This window comes from Gavialis gangeticus, unplaced genomic scaffold (assembly GCF_001723915.1).
Source record: "Gavialis gangeticus isolate Ggan-Ray unplaced genomic scaffold, GavGan_comp1, whole genome shotgun sequence".
In the NCBI taxonomy this organism is placed as follows: Eukaryota; Metazoa; Chordata; order Crocodylia; family Gavialidae; genus Gavialis; species Gavialis gangeticus.
In genome coordinates this window covers 5,579,416-5,595,339 of record NW_017729029.1, presented here as the reverse complement: position 1 = coordinate 5,595,339, position 15,924 = coordinate 5,579,416, and the positions used below count along the sequence as shown (strand labels likewise).

The following is a 15,924-nucleotide window of genomic DNA, read 5'->3' as shown; positions in this document are numbered from 1 at the left end:
CTTATCTAAATGAGCAGTGTATCCCAGTTCTACTGTATAGAATTCCTTTTCCAGTTTTAGGTGCACAATCCAGGGACATCTATGAAAAACTCAGAACACGTAACTAAAGACAGTATAATGCAGACTCCCAGGGGGCCAAGCCAGTGTGTATTCAGCCCAAATGCTGGCAATGCTTGGCTCTAATATGCAGCCCAAATGCTCTATTAACACTGTGGAGAAATGCAAAACTCTAAAACCCTTGATTCAGAGTTTTATTAGACAAACTAAGAAATCACAAAAAAATATCTTTTTTGATTTCTTAGTTGGTCTAATAAAAGGTATTATCTCTGAACCAAGAGTTTTAGAGTTTTGAATTTCTTTTTGTCTCAGACCAACACAGCTACCAAATATACCCCATTAGCACTGTTGCAGCTGAGAAAAGATGCTGTCAACTCTAAAATCATTTTATCTGAACACTTGTTTACCTGCCATTATTAGAAGTAATGCTTCAGAATGCAGTAGCTGAAAGATTGGATTGAGCTGTGTTTGGTACGTGCACCATCTGGTCTATTCAGCATCACTTTTTCCCTAATTTTTGTGGGTCTTGTGCAGCAGCAAGGGAGAGAAACAGTTAGGAAGGGTGACTATAAAGGGATAGAACAGGTGTTGCCTCCAGCTGCTTTTTAGCTACTTTTTCCCCTTCTAAATTCAAGTTGATGAGGTACTTCATAGAATCCTCTGGTTCTGGAAGGTGCTAGCTAAGCTGTGCCTGTGTGTACCTCTGGCCTTGGCTAAACTCTCAAGTGTGCTTGGAATTACTGCTGTGATGACTGTTGTCTACAAACTCACCCCATGTCTTCAGTCAGATCAATTGGTGTCTGCAGCGGGTTCATCAGCAGTAGGGCAAGTGGTCACATGATGAGACGGAAGCAGCACAAGTGGCAGCGGCAGCAGGGCAAGTGGCCATGTGTCAGACAGCCTCAGTGTGAAGGTTTACAGCCCTTGCTTGCTACCAAAGGCTGTCCCACAGTCCTGAAGCCTCAGATTCCATGGCAAGCCCTGCCCTCTCCTAGCCACAGCTACAAATTCCCTAGCTTGCCTATAGCCTGGGGGTCAGGTGGAGAAGCTCTCTTGGCCAGAACTGGCTTGTGAGCTGTATGTTTGACACCCATGACCTAGAGCAGTTGTGGGAATCTCCCTCCTTGGAAGTTTTTAAGGGAAGGTTAGATACAAATGTGTGTAGGATGGTTTAGACAGGAATGATTCTGCCTTGTGCAGACAGTTGGACTAAGTGACCTCCTCAAGTCCCTTCCAGCCCTACTTTTCTATGATTCTGTGATAGCATTGTGTTCTAGCTGGTCTGTGTGTGATGCCTTATACTGTTTTCCCTTCAGATTACCTCTCAGATCTCCAAGGGCGCACTGATGGAGACCCTCAGACAGCATGGGACTTCTACAGCAGCTCTGTACTTGGTGAGTTCAGTAAATCCCATTTCCATTTGCCTCTTCAGAGCAGAGACAGTGGAACTGTTGGACAGTTATGAGAATAAACAGGCAATCTGGAACTTGTGAGACTTGTGGCACTGCCTCCTGATCCATGGGTAAAAAAAAAGAGCATGAATTGAGCATATGAAGTACTCCACACCCTTCACTGTATCAAGAAGCCCCTAGTTTCTGACTCTTCTTTCTTTTTCTTTGAGTATTAGTCTACATGAGGACTTACCATCCTATGCCCCATGGATTGGATCTGGCCCATGAAGCTGGGGGGGCTTTGCCTGTGCAGTAGCCAAGCAGAGTTGGGGGTTGGGTGGGAGGAAGTGCCAGTGGTGGTTATAGCAGAGCAGGCCAGGTTGGAAGTGGCCCATGCCCCAAAATGTTGCCAGCTTCTGGCTTAAATAAGATGCTTCCCCACATGCGTGAGATTGGATTTATTGGTCAGTTGTCTCCATTTCATACGATCATAGGAAAGTAGAGCTGGAAGTGACCTAACAAGATCATGTAGTCCAGTGCCTGCTCAAGGCAGGATCATCCCTAAGCATTTGGATGCTTATGAACCCTCTTCGGTTTTAAAATGTAAAGGAGCCCCAGGTGCCACTCAGTTTCTTCTTAGGGGACCCACATCTTGGTCCACTGCTACCTTACAACTACCTTTGCCATTATTCTTAATATTAGTTTCCTGATAGTCTTTGTAGTAATCTGTTAAATCCACTGTCAGGAAAAAAATGGGGAAAAGAGAAACTCACTAATTCTTCAGAAAGTTTTTCTCAGTACTGAGTTATCAGTAACTGGATCACCTCTGTGATGGAGGCTTTGTCTCCAGGCTTTAAGACTTTTCCAGCTTGTAAAGCAGCCATACCTTTAAGGCTAAAAACAGACAACTGGTTTAATTAGGGCCCTGATTAGGCTGGGCTATGACTTGCACCAAAACACCATAGCTGTTTACACACTAGGCTTAAATGTCAGTTAAGATGAATTAGAGCTGATTGTTCCAATTGTTTGAGGCAAAGTGTTAATTTGAGTAATTCACAGGTACTTAATGTGAGACAGTAGGCTTGTCTATCTGTAAAGTCTTGAGTTTGCTAGTTGTCTGTTTTTATCCTGAATGATCCGTGCATCTCAACTAAGGAAAGGGGCAGGTAGATAAAAAAAAAAAAAATGATTAATATGAAAATGTTCTGTGAGGTACACTCAAAGCTGGAGTTGCGTATTTATTTTTTTTTGTTAGTGTGCTATGAAGGGAAGATCTGATCCAAAACCCTTTTGTGAAAAGCTCGTTGCTTCAAAATAGCATTCAGCTAGTTTCCCAGGCATTTACAGTTTCATTTCCAGAGGTTAGCTCTTTTCAGATTCAAAAAGAGCTAGCCGCCTCATCAAAGGTCCTTTGGATCAGCCAGTGACTCCTACTTGGAGAAAAGAGAAGGGCTCTGAAACTGGCCTGACAGTTTGATCACCATCCCTGGTCCCAGCTCAAAAGAAAGTGAAAATTCACTCCTCATACAGGTCAGTTTCAGGCTCCAGCATCCAAATCTTACCAGCTGGCTACAATAAATCTGCCTACACCAAATCTGACCAGCAGGCTAGCTATTCAGCACTGTTCCAATTCAGTTGAGACACTTTTACTACTGACCGGGGCACCACGTTCTATATCACTGTCAGTTCTTCAGATACCATGCCATGATGGGCAGACAACAATAGTAACAGTTTCTAATCCAGTACTGATTCTTTTGGCACCCGCTACTTCCAGTGTATCTGGAGACAACAGTAACGTCAGAACTGGAATCTCCTGTTTGATTTTTACCTTTGTCAATAGCTTCTATATCTCCCTTGATACTGGAATCCAGGCTTCCAGCTGTGATTTCACTATGTCCAGTACCTTTAGTAACAATTTCAATACTACAGTTTTGACAGCAACACACTACTTAAATGAACAAGAAGGAACAGTTCCCCTCATGTCTTTTAAGGGGGATTGGAATGATGTGTTCAGCATCAGATCAAACTAGTAGTTGTACAGTTTCTAGGAATTCAGACTGGCTTTTACTCACCATCCCTCTAATAGTGAGCTTCTTTAGGAAGAAAATCTGGCATGGATGTGATGGTTTAATACACAGAGGCAGTACACCTACCTATTTAGCAGTTTTTCAAGCTCCCAGTCATTCTGGCTGTTGAATTGGAGGATCAAGGTCTGTTTCCATATATGGTTCCAGCATTTCTGCATTTCACAGCTTGGATAGTGGCTGGCTGAGCCTGGGAGATAGATATTGTTCTGTAATACAGGACATTTTCATTCTAAGCTGGAAACCTACAACAACATACAGGACTAAGTAGAAACTGGTTTTAGCAAGGGATTTTGCCATAATATTCACCATGAAAATGCATCTATTCTTGTTAGCCTGGATTACCCGTTTATCACTGAACATTCAGGTCCCTCAGATAGTTCTGTGAAGGTTCCCCTAGGAACAACTCTGCCTGACAATCCTCCATGTGATTTTTTTTTTTTTTTTAATTCTACGGTAAGCACTTTTGAAGGTGCAACACGTTTTTCTATCTTTTAGGGATTTTTTCTGTCCTGGGGACTTGAATGTTGCCATTCTATTGTATTCTTTTAAATTGCTAACTAAGATAGCATTTTTGATGGCTATCATCTCCAGAGAGAGAGAAATCCAAGCACCAATGACAGGATCACACCACCTTCTGTAAGAACAGGCACTCTTCTTCTCTATCCTAATTTTTTTTCCTAAAGTAGTATCAGATTTTCACTTAATTGTTTTATATGATTACCAAAACTTCACTCATTCTTGGCAGACTCTGAATTCCACACTTTGCTTGCTTTAAATGTTACCTTGTATTACCTCAGCAGGACAGAACCATGCAGCAGATTATTTGTATCCCCTTAACACTGTGCAGGCTGTGGTACCCCTGCAAAAGGAGTGGGGGGTCTCCGTGCTTCTTCTGTGGTGCAGGGCTGAGCGGCCAGCTCCAGGTGGGCCCTGTGGGAGGGGGCCGGGGCTGCAGCTGCTCTGCCTGGCTCTGCAGGGCCCCCCTAAAGCATGGGGCTTGGGGCAGTCGCCCCAATTTGCTGTACCCTTGGGACAGCTCTGGGGGTAGGGTTTGTGGGGGTACTGTGAAGGGGTGGAGTTTGTGGGGGGGTGGGAGTGTGGGTGAGTGTGGGGTGTGTAGGCCCCACTACACTTCCTCCACACCTCCCCCGTGGTGCACAGGCAGAGCCCCTTGGTGGCATGCAGCTGTAGCTGGAACCCCAGAAGTGCATGTGGCATCATGGAGCCGTCTTGGCCTGGCCTGATGGTGCATGACTCCCTGTGGCATACAGTCCGCACGCCATCAGGCCAGGTGGACTCTATAACTTCACATGTGGCTCCCTGCTGGAGTGCTAGAAGCCCCACATGGAGCCATGGAGGCAGCCTGGCCCAATGATTGTGGAGCTCCCACCTGTAGTGCAGCAAACCGCACGTGCTGGCAGAGAGCCAGCCTGGTTTGGTTTGAAGGCATGTGCCAGCAGGTTGGGCCAGCTCTGTCCTGCCACTTGCAGCACCTGGGATTCAGCCTAACCATGCGCTGCCAGGAGACTGCCTGCCATGGGCTATGAACGCTATGAGGGCCTGCTGCTGCTGGTGGTGGGAATTGCACCATGGCAGGGGGGGAGAGGGGGAGCCTGTAGCAGGGTTCCCACCCCCACTGACTTCTACACCCACCCACAAACCCTACACCATCCCTCCTTCATGCACGTAGTAGCTCCCCCCCCACTTACCAGCTGGCCAGTCGCCTACCACCACATTTGGTGCTTCCAAAAGGGGCTCCCAGCAGGAGTGCTGCACAGAGCCTGCCTGGTTCAGTGGCACATGACCTCTGAAAGCCTGCCTCCTGCTGGCTTTCAGAGGGGCAGCTGTGGGCTGGTAATAATTGTTTTTTGGAGGGGCCCTGCAGGCTGGATAGAATGGGTTGGCTGGCTGAATCCGGCCCAAGGGCTGTATTTTGCCCACCTCTGCTTTAGTGTAACAGGTGGTAAAGCACCTTAGTGATGCTTCCTGCCAACAGGTCCTTTTTGCCTTTAGGAGAGTCATTGGAGGGGGTAGGCTTGGGTATATATGTGGCTATTATGGTCGCTGCTAGCCAAATGTTTATGTGAGACATAGGTACCAAAAGTGGGGTCCATGTAGAAAAAACATCTTGAAAGACCTGTAAGGTAAGGAACCATTCAAAACTGAACCACAGAATGGAGTTGCCAATGGAGCTCTGCATGAAGAGTATCCAGCAGTCTGAAACAAACCAGCCCCTGCACCCGAGATATGGAATTGGACAAGAAGCTTAGCTGGAATCTGGTGGACCTGACCTACCTGAGTCTGGAGAGGATAGGCTCTGGATAGAAGAGATTATTGCTTTGAATTAGGGATGTAAATACCAATTTAAAAAATATCTGTTTAACCAGTTGTTACTACAATGGTCAGATGATTAATCAGTATGGCAACCCCCAGATTGGCCTATGTGGGGCTGTTCTGCCTGGCTCCAGCAGGGTGTTTCAAGCCCTCTGAGGTATGGTGGGGTTGGTGGCTCCCCAGATAGCTCTCCAGGGCTGCACCTCACAACGAGCAAGGTATAGTGCTCTGGGCCCAGATGTGGATGGGACAGGGTGCACTATGGGGCTGAGTTGCAGGCCCTGGGGAACCACCCTGCACCCCCTTACCTCCACCTTACCCTGCCAGGCTTTGTGGCAGGTGGTGGGGAGGCTGGAAGCAGCTGCACTGGGGTTCACAGAGCCTAGCTATAGGTACTAGTTCCCCCTTCCCCCTCATCCTCGCTCCTTCTCCCTCCCACCTGTCCTGCCACCTTCTGGTTCCTGTTGGGGCAGTATGTGGCTTCCCTCCCCACCTTTACCTTGCTGAACTGCACCCCGCCCCATGCTAAATGATAACCAGTTAGCTAGAACTGGTTATCACTGGGCTTATTGGTTAAACAATTAATTGTTTAACTGTTCACATCCCTAGTTTGAACAGTCTTGGGCCTGCCTTGCAGAGGGGAGGGCAGGACCGAATTAACACATAGACAAAGTAGGCACATGCCTAGGGCCCTAAGTGAAGAAGGGGCCCAGTTGTGCTTATTTTATATAGTGTAATTATTGAGTGAAAATAAAGTAATATAAATATACAGTATTAAGTAGGGGCTCATGAGTGTGTCTGCCTAGGGCCCACTAAAGGGTTAATCCAGCCCCGGGGGAAGGGGAACCAGCTTATTATTTACCTAGATGCTGGGGTAAAAGGAAGTGTGAGACCCTTCCCCCCCCCCAGTGTTCAGTTTCTCCGTTTGACCTGTAGCAGTGTGTTTCGCCAGGTGGAGCTTAAGCAAGCATCTGTCCAGCTCTCTCGACTTCTCTGCCTTCCCCCACCTGATTTGTAGTTCTGCTGCCATACAGCAGTCCTTGAGGCCCCTGTTGCCCCATTCATTGCCCACAGATGGGTTTCTGAGGCATGTCATATTGAGTGAGTTGTAGCTCCTTCAGTATACAGTTTTCAATAGTCATTACTGATGCCAAAATGAACATGGGCCGACAGTGTGGGGACGCGGTCAGGAAGGCCAACCGTAACTTGTCATGCATCCACAGATGCATCTCAAGCAGGTCCAAGGAGGTGATCCTCCCCCTCTATGCGGCACTGGTCAGGCCGCAGATGGAGTACTGTGTCCAGTTCTGGGTGCTGCACTTCAGGAGGGATGTGGACAACATGGAGTGGGTCCAGAGGAGGGCCACCTGCATGATCGGGGGCAGCAGGGCAGGTCCTATGACGAGAGGCTGAGGGACCTGAACCTGTTCAGCCTCCACAAGAGAAGCCAAGGGGGGAATCTGGTGGCCATTTACAAACTAGTGAGAGGGGGACCAGCAGGCATTGGGGGAGTCCCTGTGCCCCCAAGCACTACCAAGAGTGACTAGAAATAACATGGCAGAGGGTAGATTCAGGCTAGATATCAAGAGGCGCTACTTCACTGTCAGGGCAGGTAGGATCTGGAACCAACTTCCAAGAGAAGTGGTGCTGGCTTTTACCCTGGGGGTCTTTGAAAGGAGGCTGGATGAACCCCAGTACTCTTTCCTGCCATGACAGGGGGAGATGATCTGCTCAGGTCCCTTCTGACCCTAGAAACTATGAAACTATGACAACGCAGGCTCCATCGATCTCATAGTGACCAAATCATAATCAGGCAGATAAAGCCACTCATAGTCTCATGGAACCATGTGAAATGTTTTATTGCCTATTTTTGCTCTCAGCCCAGTAAGAATATGGCTGTCCCAGCCTGCATTGCTGTGCAGGGGCCCTGAATTATACTCCTGGTGCTGGGAGTTTTTTCTGTCCCTCCCTCCATGTCATCACCAGTTCCCAAGGAAATGTGTGTCAGCTAGAGTGAAAGCCTGGGGGTTGCCAACACCCAATTTTGCTTTTTTCAGAGGGAAAGGATGGGATTAGCTGTGACCTTCTGCTCAATCCTCCTGGAAATTCGGATCAAGAAGAAGAACAAGACTCCGACACATTCATGTTTGAGTTCTCAGACAAGCCTCTGCTTCCCAGCTACAACCTCCAAGTGTCAGTTTCCCGAGGGTAAGTGTCACTAAGTCTTTGCACAGCAGATCCTGAGACTGAGAAATTTGGGAAGCAGAAATGTATCAAGTGGAGCAGATTCTCAACCAGGGTGCTGCAATTGTTATGCAATATTAGTACTGTTAGGTGTGTAAACACTTGCATGTGCTTCACAAGACAAACCCAGACATTTCAAATAGGAATCTATAGTTTAGGTACCATTTTGACCTGATGTGGTCTTTCAGAGGTCTTTACAACACAAGAATCACTTTGCTATCTCAAAAAGAATGGAAACTAAGAGCTGCCATTTTCTAAAGTTTAAAAATATTAACCTCTGGCCTTCTAGCCAGGGTTGGGGAAGTTGATCTAATTGAGAAATGGGGGAGTCAGTGAAATGGAGAACATGCACCTGCCTGGTTAGCTGAGAGGGCAAGAATACCCCATGCTGCCCTCTAAGGGGGCAGAGAGAACAGTAGGCAGGGTACATGGGATGTCCATATACTGAGCAATGGATGATGCATGCTTGAGTGCATCTGAGAGCCAAGGCAAGCACTATAGAAACACAATAGAGATAGCTGATATACTGTACTTACTTTGCATTTTTCATTGTAGATATCAGAGTGTTTGACTGGGGGAAATGCCCTTATCTCTGTTTTATAGATAAGGAGGTAGAGGAATGGAGAGTTGCCCCTGGTGTGTCAGTGGCAGAGCCAGAAATAGAATTCAAGTCTTTTGGTTTCCATTCTGGTGCACTGTCCACTGAAGTACTGTCTCATAAAGGTGCATAGTACTGGGCTATTCCATTATGGAAATGGATGTGAGGAAATGTCAGCATTGTAAACCCAAAATCAAAGAAGCAAATAAGTGTTCAGGCATCGTTAAGTGTTGGGTGGAGATTACTGTAGAGCAGGAGTGGGCAAAATATGGTCTGTGGGCTAGATCTGGCCCACAGGTGAGCACCCCCCCCAACTGATTGGATTCAGCCTGGGGCATTCCATATGGGGCCAAGCCCTGCCTGCTCCTGCTTGGGAAAGCCTGCACCAAACACCCATCCGTCCTGCAGCCCTGGCTAGAGTACACAGCTTCCAGGCAGGGCTGTTCTCAGTGTGGCTGCAGCCGCATGGGTACTGCTCAGTTTCTTCTGCCTCCAGCAGCTCTTCCTCCTGCCCCTGCTGCACTGCTCCAGGTGAAGGGGAAGCTGCAGCCAGGTGGCTCCAGCACCTGGGGCTCCTGCTCCCAGCTGCTTTCCACCCACTCTGCCCACTTGGCACAATGAGCAGCCACCTGTGGGCTGCCAAATGGGTGGAAGGCAGCTGGGAGCTGGAGCTGGCACCCTGCACACTTGGGCAGGATCTGCCCAGCTGCAGCTTCTTCTCTACCTGGAGCAGTGCAGGAGGAGGAGGAGAAGGAGGAAGAGCTGCTGGAGGCGGGGGGAGCCAAGCAATACCTGGGCAGCTGCACCCACACTGGGAGCAACCCCAGTGGAAAGCTGTGTGCGCTGACTGAGGTTGGTGGGCATGGGTAGGAGCACAATGCAGGCTGCCCCGGGTGGGAGCAGGCGGGGCTCAGGCCCATGCAGAGTACCAGGGGGGCAGCCGTGGGCTGGGTGGAAAGGGAGAGGGCAGACTGCACCTGCACCACCTAGGCAAGCTTTGTTGCACATGCCCCCTGCCTCTCCATCCCCAGCTGGCCCCCAGGACCTAGCAGCTACCCGCACAGCCACCCCACCTTGCCGCACGCAATATACAAGAGTAAGATTTTATTTTGAGCTGTTATGCAATCACCTCTATATACACTACTTAAAAAAACATAAATCAGGACAAAAATATTTTTGGAAATAAAATTAAAATATATTGTAAGAGATGTTTGATAGTATATGATTTTTTTTTTATCTAGAATTTGCTAAAATGATATCTTCTAAAAGATTGTGTGTATGTGGCCCTCAACAGCTCACCAGAACTTGTTAAATGGCTCTCCACCCAAAATAATTGCTCACCCCTGGCACAGAGGCTGTGTTTATTTATCCAGTTTGGGTCTTTAAGTTTGGTTCTCTGCTCTCCAGAGGGGCATTGTAGAGGTGGAAAAAACCAAGGCAAGAACAGAGAGAAAGCTCAGTCATGTGAAATGGAAGAATTCTATACAAGAGAATCAAAAGGTGTGCACTATATGATTTGGAAAGGAAATAAGGCAGGGGTTTATAAAAGAATGAATGATGCCAGTAAGACCAAAATTCACTGTGGTTTTGAGTTTCCGTCTTCAACTTTTGCCAAACAGCAGTATACACCTTGCATACACCAGGAAACTTGTCCTTGGTTTTCCCTCTGTTGTGGCACTTGTCACTGTTTGTGTCCAACTGTGGTTGTACCAGCAACAATTATGCAGACACCATGCTGGGCTGCTGCTTTTTTTCCTCCTTAAGTACCTCACATTCTAATTACGCTCCAAGCTACGAACACAGTGCTTGCTCCATTGGTGGGAGTGCCAGAACTGACAGTAAACTTGGAGCTGCCCTATTGGTAGCCATGGGGGAGGGGAGGCAAAGCATTCTAGTGCAAACCAGGCCTCTGAACACTTAGCTTCTGTTTCTCCCTCTGTAAAATGCAGCCAATATATCACCTAAAAGTTTGTGGAGGGGACCTGTGCACCACAGACAGCACCAACTCTGGGGTCAGTGAAGGCTCCTTAGTTATAGATGCAACCAGGTATCTTTTTTGTCAAGGTCCTGTCTGTCTGTGGCAAACTAGACAAAATTTTGCAGCATGAGTCCTCGAGTCTCTTCATCATCACTTGTGCACTTGTCAAACAACTAGACTTCAAAGTCATCAGAGATGGCTAGAAAGCATTGATGGTAGCTTGTGGCACTGGGAAAGATGGTCTGAGACTATGGGCTAAGCACATTAGCTGGGTGGGTGTCTATTAAAATTATCAATATTAAATTTACTGACAAGGTGAGTGTTGGCCATCATTTTAAGTTTTGGTTGTGATTGTGCCCCACTGAGATGAATGAGATATTCAGGCCACTGAATTCTTGTTCAGCAGTAAGTTCTCCTTGACTGAAGAATCACAACATAATGTAGAATACTTTGATATTCTCAACCTATTGGTGGTGGTGAAAAGAACTCCACTGAAACATTCTCTGACAGCCAGCAGGAGGCCTGTTTTGCTTAAACTGAAAAAAAGACATGAAAGATTAAGAATGCAGAAATGCGCACTCCTCTTCCCTCCTTCTTAGAAGAATGCAAATCTTTGCACACTTACACATTCCTAGCTGCTTGAATGGGCATACATTCATGCATAGGATAGATGGTTGTGTAGAAGAATACTTCAACTCCAAATCCCACTGTGTGGCTCATTACCCCGTGGGTTACTGCTGATGCAGGAACACTTACAAGTGGCCATGTTTAATGTTTAACTTCCGCTTGCAAAAGCTGATATTGGAAGTTTGGATGCAAGTAAATCTGACACATGCAGCACACTCATTTTGGACCCCAGATTGGGGCAGAAGCTGGGAATGAGATACTCCAAGGCTCCATCCATTTGCAGTGCCTGAATGAGATGCTGTAGAACTGTTGCTTGTTTTTCTTTGACTTTTAATTAGCACTGACCTGAAAAGGAGATTTAAAAAAAATTAGGCCTCTCCTGCTGTGATGTGCGCTTACTTTATAAGGTAAAGGAAGGGCTGGAATGTGGGGGATTTATGTTCTTTTTTCTTTGCTTTAGGCCTTTCTGCACACAACAGGTTGTATCAATTACTAGAATGAGTTGAACTCTGAAATAGCTGAATGTTGAAGACCTCAGGTATAGACACTCTTGATGTTGATCTGAGGCCTAGGGCCTTAGCTTGAGTGTCCATGCTAGAGGTTTGCAAGAATTAGAATAAACCAGCTTCTAAACCTATTTAATTATGGTGTGATTTTTATTATCATCATTATTATTACAAAAGTAAAAAATACCTCATTTTCAGTTTTTCAACTTTCAGTTTCTGAAGTTTTGTAACTTCACTGTTTTGCTAATTCTTCTGTCATCCTAATGCCTTTCTGCCTTAACAGTTCTTAATTGCTCATGTTTAAAAGAAAGCAGAAATTAAAACCCATGTGCAGGGAAGAGGGAGACATTTTAGGCTCTGTTGATACATCATAAACAAACCACAAAGGGCACAAGCCCCACTGACCTTTGGCAACTGCTTCAGGCATTATTTATCAAATGCATATAGGGTAAAACAATCAGTAACAGTTTGGGAAGGGCCTTGACTGAGCCTCAGCCCACATAGTGGTTAGCAAAGGAAAGTACCACGAGAAGCTGATGAAATTTGGGGACAGCCACTGCTAGCTAACAAGATTTGCTGTCTCAGGCTTCTGGATTCTTGATCACTCATGATTTCATAGGGAGCATCAATAAGAATTAACCAAAAGGGCCCACTGGGGAGGGACACTTTGCAGCTCCTGTAAGAGGAATCTTGGAGGCTCTGGCTAACTGCAGGGACCAAATGGCCAGAGAGAGCTGTGCTTTCTGAGCAGGTAGTTCCTTTAAGCCACTGTAGAGCTTGCTGAGCAGCTGAAGGAGTGTGTGAGGCACTCAGGGCAGGGAGCTGTTCTGTGGAATTTGGTCACCAGAATCTTGGGCTTCTGACTTGCAAGTTTCATCCTTTTAGCGCAGTGTTTTCCCAGTACGGCCAATGGCTTGTACAGAGAGAGAACCTGTTATAGATCGTCTGTTGGGGGAGGCTGCATTTTCTTTATCAGGTGAATGCAGAAGCAGCAAGTCCCAACTACATGAAAACCAATATGAAGGATTATTCCTTGGGGTTTTGTGACATGGGAGAGTGCAGTGAACTCCTCCTTTCTGGGGAAGGGTGAGGTGGGTACTGGACCCTGGGAGTGAAGAAGGGAGTGAGGACATATGGATATGAAGATGAGCCGGGAACAGTTTTGGTGGCACCAGGAAGGTGGGACTTGGGGTACTTGCCCTTTTCCTTTTTGGATTCTCTAGGTTTGCCTGTAGCAGGGAGGCATGATGGGACATGGGCTGGCATGCGACTGCCCCAAGAGCATTTGGTTACAAAGCATACCTGCACACAGGTAGCTTAGCTAGTGGCTTCTTGTACCTGTGGAGGGCTACATCCATGGGGTTGAGGTCAGGCCTGGCTTTCCAAGCCAGAAAGCCTAGGCCCTGAGATTGTCGGGGCTGAAAGTGAGGGTGTGGAATTCGTTCTTTTAACCTGTCTCTTCCTGCCCTTACAGGCCCTGCAACTGGTTTCTCTTCTCTGATGTTCTCAAGAGGCTGAAGCTTTCTTCCCGCATCTTTCAGGCTCGCTTCCCGCACTTTGAAATCGCCACCCTGCCCAAGCTGGAGTTCCAGCGGCAGGTGTCCCTCAGCCAGGTGCTGGCCCAGGAAGAGTTGCAGGAGACCCCAGAGCCACTTGCTCAGGGTGCTGCAGAGACAGTGGAGCTGGTGCGATATGACCCTGAGCTGCTGCAGCTGTTGGGCTCAGTGTTGGAGTACCAGGCCTGGAGCAGCTGACGGGGAATGAATCTTTCCCTGCATTAGACTGCATCATGAGGCAATAATATGGACCAGTGGGAAGCAGCCTTCTCAATGCCAGCAGCAGGGACGCGGAGTCTTTGGCCAATTCGTTTTCCTTTCCTTCTGGCGCCTAAGCTGTAAATGGGGAGAGATGCCACTGATCTCCAAGGATTTCCCTGGGTCCCTTTGTGATGAGCAGCAGCAGCAAATGCAGCTCTCTGCTAGCCCTTTCCAGCTAGGGCAAGCAGCTGGGCCCCACCCACGGGGCTGTACTAGCTGGGTTCCTGGCTAGATAACCAGCTACAGGCTCTACTGAAGTGAGTGGTAGTGGGTGCTTCTGCCCAGCCCTGCCCCAACCCACCCTGCCCTATGGAACCATCTCTCTTTCTGTCTGCCCTCCCCTTCCCAATGTCTTCCATAGTATTTATTTAATTAGTATTTAATTTGTAATGTTTTCTTTGTTTCTGCTGAGTCTGTATCACTGTGATGATGTGAGCCCTGGGCTATGGGAAGAGGGCTTCCTCAGATCCCGTCCCAGCCCCCCCCCCAACACTCCCAGACGATCCTGCTCTTCTAAGAGCAGATACCTCCCAGACTACAGACCTGGCAAGTCATGATATCGAAGGGACCAGCTCTCACAACTGACACCAAGTTGAGCAATGGGTCTTGTGGGCTGCCACCCCCCCCCACCAGTTTTGGAGCTGGCTTCTGCTGGGGCCCTTCATCAATGAGGCCAGCTGAGAGCCATGCCTTCCCCTCCTCACCCCCATGTTTCAGGCTCCCCCAACCACCCCCCAGGCTGGTTCATACATTTCACTCATGCCACTTGTCTCTGGATTCCCTTGAGCTGCTTTACAAGAGCCAGCTGCAGCCCAGGATTCTGAGCAGCTCCTAAGCCCAAGGCAGGGGGGACTCCAGACACTTTCTATCCTTGTGGCCTACACGCAGATGGCCCATGTCCTCCCCATGTGATGTGTCTGCACCAAACAGGCCCTTACATTCCCACCCTGCACACATCCCTTTCTTCTGTTTTATAGGAGCAGTTCTACTGGAGAGAGCTGGCTGGAGGTGGCAGGTGCCTGCCCCCGACAGGAGCGGAGCAGGGCTGCGCCGCTGTATGTAGATGGTACAGTTTTATTGTACAGGTGCTAACAAGGACTCTAAGGACTGGACAATCTGTTTTCTGGCTCTCCTCTGCCCAGCAGTGGGAATGTTGGGTGGATTTTTTTTCTTTGTGTTGTGTTTCTTCCCAGCCAGGGCAGTTGTAGCCCCACCCCTTGGACCCCCTGGCTGTCTGCCTCCCCATCCTTGGGAACAGACAGCTCCTTTTTTTAAGCCGAGGGATTTTGCCTTTGGGTGTGTATTCTGGCTGCTCTTTCTGATTTCTGTTTTATTATAAGCAACAGGCTGTGGTGTCAAAAACACTTATGTACAGAAAAACCTGCATCAGGTCCCCTGCCTCACGCCTCTTCTTTTGCAAAGCATAAGTAACCCTTAGCAATGGGGAAGCATTGGCTCTCAGGGAGTGATGCTGGCATGGGGATGACTTGTTTTATGCTTCTGAAGGACGGGATGTTGCCAGTGTCCTCTGGCGTACTGGAGCTGCACTTGAGAGGCAGACTTCTTGCTCAGAAAAGGCCTTTCTCCCCTGGGTTTGTGATGGGAAAGAGGAGGGGGATAGTGAGAGCTGATCTAACAGTCAAGCTGTTTGGAAGGGAAGAGGAGAAACATCTATGGTCAGCACCCAGCAGAGGCATCCTGGGTAGTAAACAGCATGGAGAGCAAAGGGGAGATGTCACCTTTTTTTAATGACATGTTGATTGGACTTGGCAACAAGAAAAGGAGGCAACATTCTTCCCTCCCCCCACCCACGCCTGTACTACCCACTGGCTGCCGCCTTTGGGGAGAGGGGAGAGTGTAAAAATAGCCACAACTGCACTGCTGTCACCTGCACTGCAGCTGCTGGCACTGCTCTGGGCATCGGGCACAGCTGCCTAGTGATGCCTCAGGTGTGCTGCTGCTGCTCTGCCCTCTCTGCTGCTGAGCCTGAGCCAGAGGTGCTGCAGGGAAGGGCACTGGAAAAGGGTGAGGTGCCCTCTAGCTCATGCCGGTGCCACCCCTGCCTCCTGATCCCTGAAGCAGCGCCCCCATACCCTGCTACCGCTGCCGGGGGCAGAGCAGAGCAGGCGAGCCAGGGCTGCTGGGCCGGCTGGTGCGGTGCCGCATAAGGGCCCAGCGCAGGAGCGGAGGACCCGGCCCAGGGCCCCGTCTGATGATCGCGGGGGGACGCCGGGACCGAGCGGCCGGGCAGCTTCCTGCCTGCGGCGAGGTCAGGACGCAGCCCC

General features: G+C 48.5%; 1 protein-coding gene across 1 annotated transcript in view; it reads left to right on the top strand.

Annotated features, from left to right (window-relative positions):
• BCORL1 (BCL6 corepressor-like 1) overlaps positions 1–15,030 on the top strand; it is a 50,877-nt gene extending 35,847 nt beyond the window's left edge. Inside the window, exons 11-13 of the mRNA XM_019521149.1 lie at positions 1,374–1,451; positions 7,927–8,077; positions 13,297–15,030. Coding sequence (XP_019376694.1) covers positions 1,374–1,451; positions 7,927–8,077; positions 13,297–13,576 — 509 coding nt within the window. The 3' untranslated portion in view covers positions 13,577–15,030. The remainder of the gene's footprint in view (positions 1–1,373; positions 1,452–7,926; positions 8,078–13,296) is intronic.
• The last annotated feature ends 894 nt before the right edge of the window (positions 15,031–15,924 follow it).